Raw genomic sequence first — 15,170 nt, 5'->3', positions numbered from 1 at the left:
AAAAAAGTAAAAAAAAAATTTTTTAAAAATCAAAAAGGCAAGTTTTCACTTTATATAACCACATTCACTTACGCCATCGCCGCCGCCGCTGTCAATGTCATCGCCATCAACTTCACCGCCGTCACCTCCGACACCGCTGATTCCGAACGTCACAACAAGTTTTCCGTTATTTCCGCCGCCAAATGCGAGTTCTATAAACTCCGAACCGAATCAGTCACCGCCGGGTAAAACCGGATCCAAAAGTAACCCGACATTAGTTGCCCTTGGTGTTGGTATAGGCATAGGCGGTGCGGTTGTGCTTGTTTTCGTATGTATATTTGCTGTTTGGTATAAGCGACGTAAACGACGTCGTTTTGGTGGATTGCTTGATCATCCTTCAGGGTTTAAAAAAGGTTACATGTTTTTCCTATTTTATTATATACTGTACTATTTTTTATTTATTGGATTTTATGTTTTTTAATTTTAATATTTTTGAAATTGAAATCGTTGTTGAATTTATTGCTATTTTAGAAAAGAATTGACTAAAGTCAAATTTTGATTTGTGTTAGGGGTAGAGTTGATGGTAGGTAGATGAGTAGTATATTTTATTTTGTAAATGTATGTCTATATGAAATAATAAATGCTGCATATATATTGGAGGCTGTTTGATGTAGAATTACGTTTGGCTTGCTAATATTACATTATAATGCATGTATAGGTTCAACTTTCAGGACATCACATTTACTGTTCGACAATGCACTCGATTCTATGATTCTTATACTACTATATCCTTAGTCATTGCACATTTTAGAAAGTGGACTTAACTATATCTGAATCCCATTTAGTGTTAACGAATGTACTGGCTCGTGTGATTTATCAACTCTGTATCCTTGGTTTATTGCACATTTTAGAAAGTAGAATTTAGTAGCACCAGGTATCGTCTATTGTTAAAAGTTGCACCACCCAATGCTATAACAACTGTATTCTTAGTCATTAGCACATTGTTAGAAAGCAGACGCTATAGTCGAACAATTAAGTAACAGTTCACATTTTTCACAAAATACTTAACCAGGGTTTGGAATTTGGAGGATTATGCACATAGGTTCATTCACTTCAGTGAGGATAAATGGATTTTATGATAATGAAGCTGCATTTGATTTCAATCACTGATGGTTAACTGTTATGTTTACCCTTGTTGTACTAAACAGTTTGCAATTCTTAATACTTACTCTTAATAATAAAATCATCTTCGTTAGTCTTTCCCCAGTCAAGATTTATGGAAATTCCATTAGCAGGCCTCAACTAAACAAGTAACATTAGCAATTTTGTCCAGCACTGTGTTTTGTGATCATTTAAACACATTTTCCCATGCCAGTAGACTCAGAGGTTACAGTGTCATTTTGTAATAATGTGCTTCTTGTTTGTTTTTATTAATGATGTACTTTCATGTAGCTGAATTTGGGAGTCAACCTCAAAACTGGAAACACAACGCTTCTTCATCAAAGGAAAGTAAGAACGGATTGCTACCAATTGCCACTAGTTCACCGGGTGATGCTTCTAATTTGCAGCTATTCTCATTGGGTTCTTCAGCCCCCCCTGCACCACATTCAACAAGCAGTACTAATTCCGAGAAGCCATATTCACAATCCACCACAAACATGGGATTTGGAAATGGAAAAACTGTATTTAAAATTGAAGATTTAGCAAATGCAACCGAAGGTTTCTCGAATGCTAATCTCCTTGGTCAAGGTGGTTTTGGGTATGTCCATAAAGGAGTTCTTCCAAGTGGCGAGAAGGTTGCCATTAAGCAGCTGAAAATTGGAAGTGGACAAGGGGAACGTGAATTTCAGGCTGAAGTTGCTACGATTAGTCGTGTTCATCACAAGCACCTGGTTTCACTAGTTGGTTACTGCACTTATGGGCTTCAGAGAATGCTGGTATATGAGTTTGTCCCAAACAACACCTTGGAGTTCCATTTACATGGTGAGTGGAATTGTTTTAGAAATGTAGCAGCTTAAATTGCTTCTTTATTAAAGATATGCATTTATATAATAAGACTTGAATAGGTTTTGCATCTTACACATTCCTAACATAATGCCTAGTATCCACAAAAAATAGGTACTACACCTAAAATGTAATATGGAGGCAAATGTAAACAAAGAAAACCCAACACCAATGGGGTAAGACCCACACCACAACTCAAGTGGTGCTATCCGAAAAAACAACCTACACATAACATTCTATCACTGCTTTTTTTTTTCCAAAAAAAGTTAATGAGCTTGAAACTCGGCACACAAGTCAACTTTAATTGTTTCTTATCTTGAAGTCCACTTTGTTTTCTATACAAAGTCAACTTTAATTTTTTTATTATCTTGAAGACCACTCTGTTTCTTATACTCCAAATAACTTATGTTATCACCAATTCACAGCAAACCAAACCTCTTGTTGACGTGAGTTGAACCTTGACAAAACAATGTATTTGATATTTGCAGGCCATTATTAATGTTTCCCATCTTCCACCAATTAAAAGAATTTCTTTACCCATGTTATATTTATGAAAACCCAATTCACACCTTTATTTGGAAGACAATTTTTGTAAATGAACAATAATACATTTGGTTTGAGTAGAGTATGCAAGTTTTAATTTCTTGCATTTGGGAGCACACTGGTTGTCTCTAGATACAAATTACATTGGTTGTCTCTAGATACAAATTTGGATATTGATGTTCTGCATTCAAGTTCTTCTCATATTGTATACCCTGATAACCAAGTCATCGTATGTGAAATATTGACTTGTCAGGAGACGGACACGATCTTCTAAACTTTGATATGCGAATGAAAATTGCTCTAGGATCTGCGAAAGGATTGGCATATTTGCACGAGGACTGTGAGTCTTCAGTTAGAAACTACTTTATGGGTGTTTTTTTTTTAATGTTTTATATGTAGCCTGTTTCAACTTTCAAGATCTCTGATCAGATAACTCTATTGGAGCTAATTTACATTACAGGTCAACCCAAGATCATTCATCGAGATATCAAATCTGCAAATATACTTCTTGATACCAATTATGAACCAAAGGTAGCAATTGCTTGCACCACAAAGCTTTGAAGCTTAGATAACTTCTGATAGATTGAATAGCTTAAATAGCAGAATAGCAGTTTAGATGTATTTGCTTTTAAAATTAGCGTAAGATGTATTTATGGAAGACATATTGGTTACAATTTCCTAGCAGCAAAGAGTATCTTATGTAAATGTCATATTCTTATATACAGGTTGCGGATTTCGGACTCGCTAGATTCACTGCTGATACAGATACTCATGTTTCCACCCGTGTTATGGGAACTTTTGGGTCAGAGCTTCTCTCTTTTTCTTGTAATATTTTTTTATTTATGCATCCGATATATCCAGTCTATCGTTGCCATTTTCTTGTATTATATATATTATTAGTATAAATTCAGTTGTAACAGATTGCGTGTTTTTGTAGTTATTTAGCTCCAGAGTATGCCCTTACTGGGAAGTTGACAGAGAAATCGGATGTGTTTTCTTTTGGTGTTATGCTTCTAGAGTTGATTACTGGTCGCCGTCCCATAGATAAAGCACAATTTTTGGATGATAATATTGTTGACTGGGTGAGTTATATATTTTTGATGGCAATCATTTGTCAATGCCAATTATTTTGATGTTTATACGGAAACCTAAAATTGCAGCTGTGATTTCAAATACGCATGTCAATCTATAGTTGAAACACATCTTGTTGCAATATTAGTCCACCGTCATGATACATTTTACATATACTGTTCTTATAAATTTTGGTTCCGATGTTGACCTCTAAAGCTCTAGCTCTCTTTTGAGCATTAACATCTTAATGTGACAGAGTATCAACTAACTTAAGTCTAACAGAGAAGTAACAATCTTTTTAAATCTAAAAAAAGTACTAGTAATAAATATAATGAATGTGCAAGTATGCCTTTTTTAAGTTATATGTAGAAGATGGTTTTGGATTAGTTTAAAGCTTAGATAATATGCAAAAAGTAATACACTGGATAATGACAATTATAGGCAAGGCCATTGCTCTCTCAAGCTTTGGATGACGGAAACTTTAGCCTACTAGTTGATGCAAGGTTGCAAAATAATTATGACCCTACTGAAATGTCTCGATTGATTGCCTGTGCTGCTGTTTCTGTACGCCATCTGGCTCGACGAAGGCCATCAATGAGCCAGGTACTTCTTGCTAACCTATCTTTTCTCAACTGTATAACGGCCTTCAGCCATGAAGATGAAATGTGTTGCATTTCCAAATTTTTGGTAAAAGGTTGAGATAGAAAATGGGTGGATTAATAGGTGGAAATTTGTCATTCTTGAGACTGGTTGGGTTGACCAAAAATACTTTTATGTTTGAGTTAAAGCTCTTTAATTTCAATATTATGCAGAGTATGTATTAATAGATATTTTAGTTTTACAAACACAATTATCTAGGAGGTTTGTACTTTTAAAAGCCACTTTAGGAGACTTTTAACCGTTTGATGCTTTTTTAAGCTAATTTTTTGATAAAGTATAATCTGGCTTGATGCGTTTTTTAAATGGATGGGTGCCGAGTTTTTTTTTTAATTTACCCAAATACCAAAATGGGTGTATTGGATAACAAAAGCAGTTTTTTGGTATGGGTCTTGTTGGTTCCAAAGCACATACATTATTTTTGATTCTTCGGTTATTTTATCCCCTTTGTGTGTCAACTACGCATAATTCGATTGTAATATAGTTTTTGAACTAATGCATTTAAAAAGAAGTTGGGCGAATTTCAACCAGTTCCTTTTAAAGCTAAACTTATCAGAGATCAAACATAAAGTTGGCCCATTCGTAAGCAAATGGCTTAATGCTGCCTCCTTTAGTGAAACAATATGAAACTTTACAATGAGATTGATACAGCATTTTATTTAATTGGGTGCAGATAGCTAGAGCATTAGAAGGAAACCTGCCGCTCGAGGATTTGGATGAGTGTATCAAACCTGGACACAGCAAGTTAAATGGTTCTCATGATAGTGCGGATTTCGACACTGCCCAGTACAGAGAAGAGCTGAGGAAGTTTCAAAAAATGGCATTTGGAAGCCAAAACAACTCTAGCGGATGGACTGCACCCACCAGCAATTTTGGTCAGCGGCCGTCAGGATCTAGCAGCGAGGGCCTAACAACAAATTTAGGCTCAAGTGGGGGAGTTCATCAAATACCAATTGAATGAGTAGGTGGATGCTGCACCATATTGTAGGGGTATATAGAGATACTTAACGAAGAGAATCCGTAAAAACAAAACAGATTGTTACATTTTGTAGCAAAGATTGCATCAAGTTTATATGGTTATCAAAGTGCATAGGCAGATTTTGTAGGAAGCTTGTGTTTATATAGAGGTTTATCAATGTACAGAACGACCAAAGTCGTGTTGATGGCTTGTTTTGTTTGTTGAACTAGGTATTTGGGACCAAGATGATTTGGTTTGTTATTCGGGCATGTTTCTTAGTCTTGCATTTTATGGTTTGTAGACTTGATGGTTTTTATGCATCTAACTTATGTTTTGTGCAAGTACTTACACAGCAAGTTGGTACATGTTGTGTATGTCGTACAACACAAGTTTATCACACAACAGTCGGTATGCATCTCACATGTTACAATTATGTGTATTAATTACTTGTATTTGTTGTTTGTCATAAAAAGTATACATTAACTCGCATTCAAGTTAAGGTATACGTTTTGTTTTGGGTAATGAAAATTATCTTTCCATAACAAAAAATAGTGTAACTATATAACTAATTTTTTCTCAAAATTGCATGGCTCTAATAACAAAAGGTATTACTTGTATTAATCAATGACATAACGTCTTATAATCATACTACCTATACATCATTTCTCTACGTAAACACACACACACACACATTGTTGCTCATCAATCTTGATCACTGATATATATATATATAATGTCGTCTCGAAGGAGAATGCTTCTTAAAGTCATCATCCTCGGCGACAGCGGGTACATACATATACTTTATCAATTATATTTGATCAAATGATATATAAAAAAACCATAAAATCTAGAATCTGAAATATCATTTGATTGCTATCTAAATTTCAAATCATATTTACCAGTAATTGGGATGTGTATATGTGTACATGTGATTGGACAATGTATATATAAACATATTGAATATGGGTTCAGTTTTTGTGCGAGTAATGTATGTTCGTAATTTGTTGTAGGGTTGGCAAGACATCTCTGATGAACCAGTAAATTCTCAATGCCGATTTACATATTATAAATTTTCAACAATGTTAGTTATTTTTTTTGTGTGTGAAAATTATGAATATATGATTTTGTTTGGCTTTATGATTCGGATAGGTATGTGAATCGTAAGTTTAGCAATCAGTATAAGGCAACAATTGGAGCTGCTTTCTTAACAAAAGAAGTTCAGTTTGAAGATAGGTTGTTCACAATGCAGGTGAAATGGCATCAAGCTTCTAATAGATTAGTAGATTACGTTGACTACTCTGTATATAAGTATATATAGTATTTGTGTTTGCCTATATTTGTGGTACATGACCGTTGGAAGGAACTAAATTGGTTTGAAGGATAATTGCGTAGAAAGCTTACTCACGTTGAGGAAATTTTCAGTTTATGATTTATAATTGTGAAAGTCTTACAAGCCAAACTTCAATAAACGAGAATTTAAGCCCCAAATGTAGTTTAATTGCGTATATACGAAAGAAAGGCCATAAATTTAAGTATGAGCCTTAAAATGTTGCAAAACGGAAATGTGGACACTAAAATGTTGATACCAGAAAAATGATCATAAACTGAAAAACTTTATATGCTCTTTCCGTAGTTTGATCCGTTACTTGGAATCTTCCGGGTTGGAATGAAGTTGTGGTTTTAGGACCAAACGGAGGTCTTCTTTCATAGTGATCATGGGTATGTGACCTGATAAGGTTTAGATGGTTTAGTTAGTGACATACATAGTTAAAATAGGTTACAGGAAGAAAGTTGGCTATTTTAGTTGTATCCATTTTAAGGATCTTAATTCAATATTGTGCATACCAATGTGGAAGATCTATTGCGTATAGATTAGTAGTTGATTCGTTTAATTTCTCCAAATCCCTTAAATAAGTACTATTTGAAAATGGAGATGGTACAAGCTAAATTTACCCCCATTCATTTGAAGCTGATAAATTTCGAAATCATTTTTCAGATATGGGATACTGCTGGACAAGAGAGGTTTCAAAGCCTTGGAGTAGCCTTCTACAGGGGAGCTGACTGTTGTGTTCTTGTATACGATGTGAACGTCATGAAATCATTTGAGAGTCTCAGCAACTGGCGTGATGAATTCTTGATTCAGGTGATTGCTGGTTTGTCTATGTTGTAGTTGTTTCACTCTTTTGTTCATCATTTTCTAAACTAACTTCTTTTGACCACATATGAAGGCAAGTCCATCCGATCCAGAGAACTTCCCATTTGTCGTATTGGGGAACAAAGTAGATGTTGATGGCGGCAATGGTCGAGTGGTAGGTTGGACCTTTTCTCAAATTGAAATCTTCCATACCAATATTTGTGATTATATTAGAGGTGGCCGTTTTGACCCATTTTACCTCAAATGGGTCAAATAACTTTAAATAAAAGATAGTAGCTCAAAGGGGATTGGGTTAAATAGGTTGAAAGTTACCAATAGATAGTTTCCAGTTTTTCACTACATATAACTCTCCTAGATTGTCATCTATTAAAAGATTTATACTCCATTATCAACCCAAGCTGACCCAGTCAGTCTGTGTAACCCGTATAGAGTGATCCATCAAACTTAAAATCCATATTGCCACTGACAAGGTATATTGCATTACAAGTTCATATTGCTCTTGACACCTTTTGAGTATAGGTCTCTAGAAAGAAAGCAAAGGCATGGTGTGCCTCTAAGGGAAACATACCTTACTTTGAGACTTCTGCAAAAGAAGGAACCAATGTAGAAGCTGCCTTCCAGTGTATAGCCACAAATGCTCTCAAGAACGAACCCAACGAAGAAACGTAAGTATCACTCTATAATCTGTAATATAATTTGAGCCAGATGTTCAAATAAATTCTGCATATGTACTTAGAGTTTGTTGGTCATCTTGTCTGCTTTTGCTTTTCTTTTTCGTGGGTCAGCATCACCTAGTGTGCATATGTACTATGGTTGTAGGTACTTCCCTGAGACGATCGATGTTGGTGGTGATGGACGTCAGCACAGGTCTTACGGATGTGAATGCTGAGCCAAGGGGTTTGTGGTTTCTATCGGTTGGTAATATCCATGATGTCCACATTTCTTCTTCTTTTTTTTTTTTTTTATTTTTTTATTTCATTTACTCTATTATTTTTTTTTTTTTTATGTCGACATTTCTTGAAACACATTTGTTCTAACAAATCTCATTTCATAGTTAGTTAGAAACATGAGAATGATCAGACGTTGATCACATTTTCTTCTCTTAGTTCTTGCTTATACTACATTTACAATTTAGTTTACATAATAATGATAATTTTTTGGAGTGATTCTTTCGTCAATGTGTCTAGCCAACCTAGATCATCTACTGAAAAACATGTACGGTCATTTTTGTATGACATACTGATATGTTACTTGGTATCGGACTCATGACAATGCATTCTATCTCTATACGATTGTGTTAGTTTTTATTTCCCATTTAGTTAAACTAAAATGCATCTCTATACTATTGTTGCTATAAAACTTTTTTTAAAAGTATAAAATTATCCACATTGACCAGTATCTCAAATTTCGTTGGCCCATAACACCAATAAATAAATCAACGTATTATGAAAGTATATACACTACATGGGTTGAACGGACCGTGCTACCCCTCCCCTTAGTGTAGTTCGGTCCCTGATTATATCTTTTCATTCCTTTAAATGTTTATGCCATACATTTATTACACTTTAGAACTTGATAATATTTATTTAACTAATTTATATGTTTTTTTGTTTTATATTACTAATTTATATTTTTCTAGTCAAGAAAAAAAAAGGATAACGGGGAAAATCCTAACCTGGTACCATAATTGAATACTTCCATCTTAATTCCCACATGGTCTGGGCATCCTGAAGGATCGAACCCACGTCTTTAGAAGTTCACATGTGGGTCTAAGCTTTAACGAGTATCTTAAATAAATTATTTTTTGTCAAACATGGATCAAATATGGGGGCTTCTCTTACAAGTAGGCCAACTCCTTAGTATATTTTTCTAATGTATCATAAAAGAAAAAAAATCTCAGAAAAAAAAATACTTGATTTAAATATTACTCTTTGTAGCCTTCAACTTGAGAAAAAGTTATTTAGCAATTTAATTGGTAAAAATTCTTCCAACATATTACTACCAGTTAAAGATATATAAAGTCGAAATTAATAAACTACTAACAAATTTAATATTTCGCTGACATATACCCAAGAGACAAATCTTTAAAAATATGATCTAAAAAAAATATATTGATCGTAAAAGAGTTAACAATAACCGGGATTTCACTTATAATCTGAACTTTAACTTGGTTAAAAAACATGGGATGAAAAAAGTTGATAAACCTCAAATTTAAACCTTACTTATAATTATTCAACTAATTTATTTATTTAGTTTTTGTTTTACATCTTCATAAAAGAAAAAAAAAATATATATTTAACTTAAATGTAAATCATTTATCAGCCATAAGATTAAAAACAAGAAAAAGATAGAGACTAAATTGAAAAACCTTAAATACCAAGGTTCTTTCTTTCCCTCTCTATATTAGCTTGATTCTTGTTCAAAACCCACATATTTGATTGGAAATAACATCGATATCTGATCATATTTTTTTTCTAAAGTTTTTTATATCCAAAATTTAACCCCACATTCCCTCAATAAAATACAGTACGTTCTTTCATGAAGCTAAGCATTGTATCAGAAATCAAGTGGAGTTCTTGGCTTCAATTCTTGATCTCAATTAACATCGATTTCCAATAAGAAATCTTTACGGTACGCATTGTCGGCTCAATAGGTACAATAAGGTAGGCAATGGCTTGAGGCCTTCATATTTTTAGGTCCCCCAAAAATTCTAATTGTTGGGTTTGAATATCATGAGGCTTAACTTATGCTTAGAGTTTAGTTTAAGAACCCATAAAATGAAAAACGTTTGTTAATAAAATGATATGTAAAATAATTTTTTGATTGTTAAAGTTGAATTCAATCTGTAACTTTAAATCTAATCATTCGAAAAGGGTTAAAATTTGAGGTTTTTGGTCCGAATAGAAGACAAACATGTTTCATTTATAAACTAAAAAAGACCCAAAAAATGATACCCTTTAAGGCCACTAAAAAGGTTGAACCGACACTGACGGTACGTTCTTTTGATCCAATCAAAACGCTATATTCACAACGTTCTTAAGTACCGATCGATTTTTTTTATTCATATATATGTATATACCACGATATGATAAAGTTCTTGTTTCTTCTTCTTTTGTAAGAAAAAGTTGGAATAAAAAACTAATCAGTATAAATTTTGATTACTTTTTTTTATATTATTAATATGGGTTTTTTTATTTCTGAATAATGGCAATAGTTAGTAATGTCATCTTTTTCCATTCACATATATGGTATGATTATTTTTTTGGGTTATCTTCGTGATGAATATAAATCTTGAATTCTGTCTGAATATTTGAAGTTGTTAGTAGTATTTCAAACATACAAAAAAATAATTTAAGAAAGTATATGTATATATATGTAGTTGTATATATTTCGTAATCATGAAAGTAACTATATCTTTGTTTCTAGCACGTTTTACACATCGATGAATGACTACAACTAGATTGTTTGTGGGTGGGTTATCCCCAATTACAGAGGAAGTTCATTTGGTCAACTATTTTTCAAAGTTTGGGCGTGTGTTGGATGCGAAAGTGGTCGTTGATGCGACCGGAAGAAATAAGGGGGTTGGGTTCGTTACGATTTATGGTGGTGATGCTTGCGGTATCCTTTCCGAGTGCCATATAGTGGGAGGAAGAGTGGTAAGTTTATGTTTATATTTTGGGATAATGGCATACGAATGTAACCATCTATAACAAAATGGATATGTACGTAATGTAGTGACCTACTCGGGTGGCTTTACAATGATTCTTTAAAAAAATATTGATGCATACCCTCACACCACATTATAAAGTCTAAAACGAAATAAAACAAAACAATAGAAAAGAAAGAGTTGAAAAGTAAAGGAAAGAAGAAGAATTGAAAGGAAAAAAATAGTAATCGTAAAAAATATTGTTGATTTGAAAAGAAACTCAAGGAAAAGAAAAGAAGGGTTAATAGTTAATTACATTCTCGACTTAGAGACTTAGACGGAAAGGAAGATAAAAGAAAAATATATATAGTTTACTACATGGATAAAGCGTGAGAGTTGATCTTGCCGATGAACCTATATATGAAAAGGAAAACTTACTACATTCTTGATTATAAGTAGCAAGAAAATAAAGTGGAAAATAAAAGAAAGAAAAGATAAAAGTTATTTTAAATCAAAGAAAATAAAAGAAAACAAAATTGATATGGGAAAGGATTAAACTCGTATAATTTATAGTTATATCCTTGTTATTTACTCAATGTTACAATGGTAGATTAATAAATATATTAGTTTTTCCTTCTTAATCCCTCCATATCTGGAAGGAAAATTTAGAAATAAAAGTCACTACTTTTCTTTTCATTTTCATTATTTTTCTTTTAAATAGAACTCAAAAATGTCTTTTGACATTTTTTTCCTTTCCTTCTTTTTCCAATCAAAAACTAACTCAAGAATGCAATGTAAAAAATGAATGGATATAACACATCTTCTAATGTGTATGAGTCCCAACAAAAAATCTGATTTCTAAAATATTTAAACTTTGCATACCCTATTATAATTTCCTGGATACGCCATTGGTCAGAAAGAAAGGATATGGATTTGTAAAGGTTAATGGTGACGATAGTTGTGTTCGTCGTATCCTTTCCGAGCTCCTTTTGTATGAGGATGGCCGGTGAGTTCTCGATCAATGTTTTATATTTTTAGTTATTTATTGAATACATGAAAAGAATTAATCGATCGTTTTTTATGTTATTGTCGCTTGTTTTATAAATTCAAATTGAAAAAACAGACTTTTAAAATGACCTCACAATAATTAATTAGCCCATTCTTGCGAGATCGTCACCAAAAATTTGGGCGAAGAAAACTAATCCTGTTATGGCCCGTTTTGATGGTTAGTTAGGAATTTTTCTAATTTTTCCCTATGCTATAATACTACTAATTTTGTTTACTCGACACAAAAATTTCCGATGGAGTGTTAAAAAAATAGACATAGTATCAATTAATTGTTAATTATTAGTGAATTCGAAAGCCCTTTAATTTTCATGTTACTAATAATTGATTATATATTTAATATTTCTTTTATAGGTTACGGTAACTTTGTACTATCCAAACATGAGAAAAACTACCCTCTTGACAAATCTAGATGACAGTATCAAACTAGACAAGCTTTGGCCACATTTCGGCTATTACGGCCGAGTAGTTGCCATAAACCAGCATCCAGACCCCTTTATGAGATTACTTAATACGATCCATTGCTATGTGACATTCGAAGATGCGGATGGGTTTCGCAAGGTTGTCAAACAACATCACTTTTGGATCTGTGGCATACTACTAAAGGTCAGGCCAGCTTGTGAGACTAATGGAGGGCAGACAAGTGGATCAACAGCTCAACAACCTGACCCCCTCGAATCGAGAATGTTAACACAGTTAGGATATCCATGGTGACGCAAGAGGGTGTTAACTAGCTTGTTTGTGTGTTACTCGTAATTAATCTATATGTATGTTTGTGTGATGCACTATTGTATTATGGAATTTAGACTTAATTTCATTCATTCAATTCAATGACACCTTATTTGCCTTAGTAGTAAGTAATCGGGCCTTCATGTAATTGTAATGATTTGAATGCATTTCCTTTGGTCATTAATTGGCAGTGTCTATCTCATCATATCTTAATGGAGTTTATTACGATTGGAATTCTTTTTTGAGGTAGTTAGTTTTTAGTTTGTAAAAAAAAAATTATTTAAAAAGGCATTTCCCTATTTCCGAAAGTCACAAAAAGGCATCGTATATATTATATACAATGACAATTACTCACTCGAGTAAAGTTATTTTAAGATCCCCTAAAAAGGCAAGAACTTTTAGAAATCTTCTTTGAATTAAAATTATTTACTATATGATTGCTTATACATGTTTATATGACTATGTAATTGCTTACACATGTTTATATGACTATCTATGTACTTTGATCATAATCTATCTCATAGAAAATCTATTTACAAAAAAACTTGTATACATGTGATCAACTTACATACATGTCATCATAGTAATATTCGTGGACATGTGATCAAGAATTCATATCTCCACATAATTGTATAACGAATGATAATTCAAGTCTCTACATAATTGTAAAATTCAAAATTACACATATATTATTAAAAAAAATCAAAAAACAATCATTATATGAAAAATAATTATTGATTGGGCTTGATTTGAAAAGTTACTAAGAGTACCTCCTAAAATAACTTTTCACTTGCTCACAAATAATTTTCAATATGTATGTGCAATATAAAAATTTTTAAGCTTACACCTTAGAGATACTAGACTAAGTGAGCTCAATGTTAGTACCCTTATACTATAATATCTACCAATAAACTAAAATAAGATTGTAGACTTTTTTGATCGACACATGGCATTATATTAATATGACAAGTGTTTTTTTTTAATCAAATTCATAAAAGTCCTATTTAATAATATTTTTCTAATAATCTTTTCTATCCATATTTAAATAGGTTTCGTATTAGTTTAATAAACTTATTATCTAAACTAAGGTATTCAAATTTTATTAATTTCCTAACTTGTATCTAACGCCTACGTAAAATTATATTAATTAAACTCAATAATCTACCAATAAACTAAAACAGGATTGACATGTTCTTGAAACAACAAGTGGCGTAATCTTTGATTGACACGTGTTATTTTAATTTATTTATTTTATTAAATTAACTTTTTTTAGTTGTATACAAATTCAATTTCCTTATTAGACTTATAATTAAATACTGACTCTTGGCTTATTAATACGAAAGATATTATAACCTTTTTTGATTGATCGTTTTTTCATTAATAAATTGTCTCTTTTTTTTTTCATTCTTTAACTCCTATTTCTTATATTAATTATAATAAATTATTAACATGAAGACTTCAAAAATTTGAGTTTACGATCCAAAATCACAATGCTATTTGTCATCATCCACTATGCGTACAAGTTCCGATTTTGATATAGTTCTAAAAATTTATGGTTAATCCAAAACTCTAACTAAACATATATTATATTTATGATTACTGTTTATTATAATTTGGCTTTGATTATCGATTTACTTTAACCAAAATTTATTTCATACTCACGAATCATATATATGAGACATTCGAATTTCTTTATGATACAATTTATGTGGTTACCGTACATCATAGGGGTATTAGGACTAGTTAGATTATACTACTCGGTGTGGGGAATGACACGTACGTGACATTTTTTGACTTTTTAAAAGATATACATATACGAGGAGTATAGGTCTATACGTCGTGTATAGTTTTGGCCCAGATTTTTATTTGTCAATTTGACTTGGTTTACTAAGCTTTAGGCTTTTATACTACGTATTGACCTATATGGCTATATGCCATGTATAAGACAATAAAATAGTTTCTATTTTTCATATAAATTTATTTCAAATTTTGTATTAACATTTTTATACTTTAACTAGGTGGCCGGTTTAATACCCCACGTTGCGGGGCTTCAACGTATTATCATGTTTGCGTTTGTTATTTTTACGGTTCTCTTATGTTAATTACTTATAAATCTACAAAATCATACGAATATCGTTTAAAAGTTTGCAATCGATCATGCAAAAGTTTGTAAAAGATAAAACAAAAACCAATGAGACAAGCTAAAAAATATGTGTACCAAAATAATATCATAACCATGCCTAAAAAGTTGTATAATGATTTGTAGCTACTTTGGAAATCATTTATCTTCATTATAACAAAACTAAAATTTTAAAACAAAACTTAAATATTAAAAAACTACTAATATAGCAAAACAAAACTTA

General features: G+C 32.2%; 3 protein-coding genes across 3 annotated transcripts; all 3 read left to right on the top strand.

The window, feature by feature from the left end:
• On the top strand, positions 1-5,473 carry LOC122596436 (proline-rich receptor-like protein kinase PERK15). The gene is made up of 8 exons (XM_043769013.1): positions 1-392; positions 1,432-1,962; positions 2,780-2,866; positions 2,987-3,057; positions 3,252-3,328; positions 3,464-3,608; positions 4,039-4,200; positions 4,928-5,473. Exons 1-8 carry the CDS (start codon positions 95-97, stop codon positions 5,213-5,215), a joined length of 1,659 nt encoding a protein of 552 aa, XP_043624948.1. The 5' UTR covers positions 1-94; the 3' UTR covers positions 5,216-5,473.
• Positions 5,474-5,942: 469 nt separating this feature from the next.
• On the top strand, positions 5,943-8,256 carry LOC122597727 (ras-related protein Rab7-like). The gene is made up of 7 exons (XM_043770292.1): positions 5,943-5,998; positions 6,223-6,249; positions 6,362-6,461; positions 7,209-7,355; positions 7,441-7,521; positions 7,887-8,032; positions 8,187-8,256. The coding sequence occupies exons 1-7, from the start codon at positions 5,946-5,948 to the stop codon at positions 8,254-8,256; spliced, it is 624 nt and encodes a 207-aa protein (XP_043626227.1). The 5' UTR covers positions 5,943-5,945.
• Positions 8,257-10,813: 2,557 nt separating this feature from the next.
• On the top strand, positions 10,814-12,792 carry LOC122597686 (heterogeneous nuclear ribonucleoprotein A/B-like). Its single transcript, XM_043770258.1, has 2 exons — positions 10,814-11,023; positions 12,433-12,792. The coding sequence occupies exons 1-2, from the start codon at positions 10,814-10,816 to the stop codon at positions 12,790-12,792; spliced, it is 570 nt and encodes a 189-aa protein (XP_043626193.1).
• Positions 12,793-15,170: the final 2,378 nt, after the last annotated feature.

The sequence above is a fragment of the Erigeron canadensis genome, chromosome 4 (genome assembly GCF_010389155.1).
Source record: "Erigeron canadensis isolate Cc75 chromosome 4, C_canadensis_v1, whole genome shotgun sequence".
Taxonomy (NCBI): Eukaryota; Viridiplantae; Streptophyta; class Magnoliopsida; order Asterales; family Asteraceae; genus Erigeron; species Erigeron canadensis.
The sequence above is the reverse complement of the archived record's forward strand: the minus strand, read 5'-3'. Positions and strand labels throughout refer to the sequence as shown.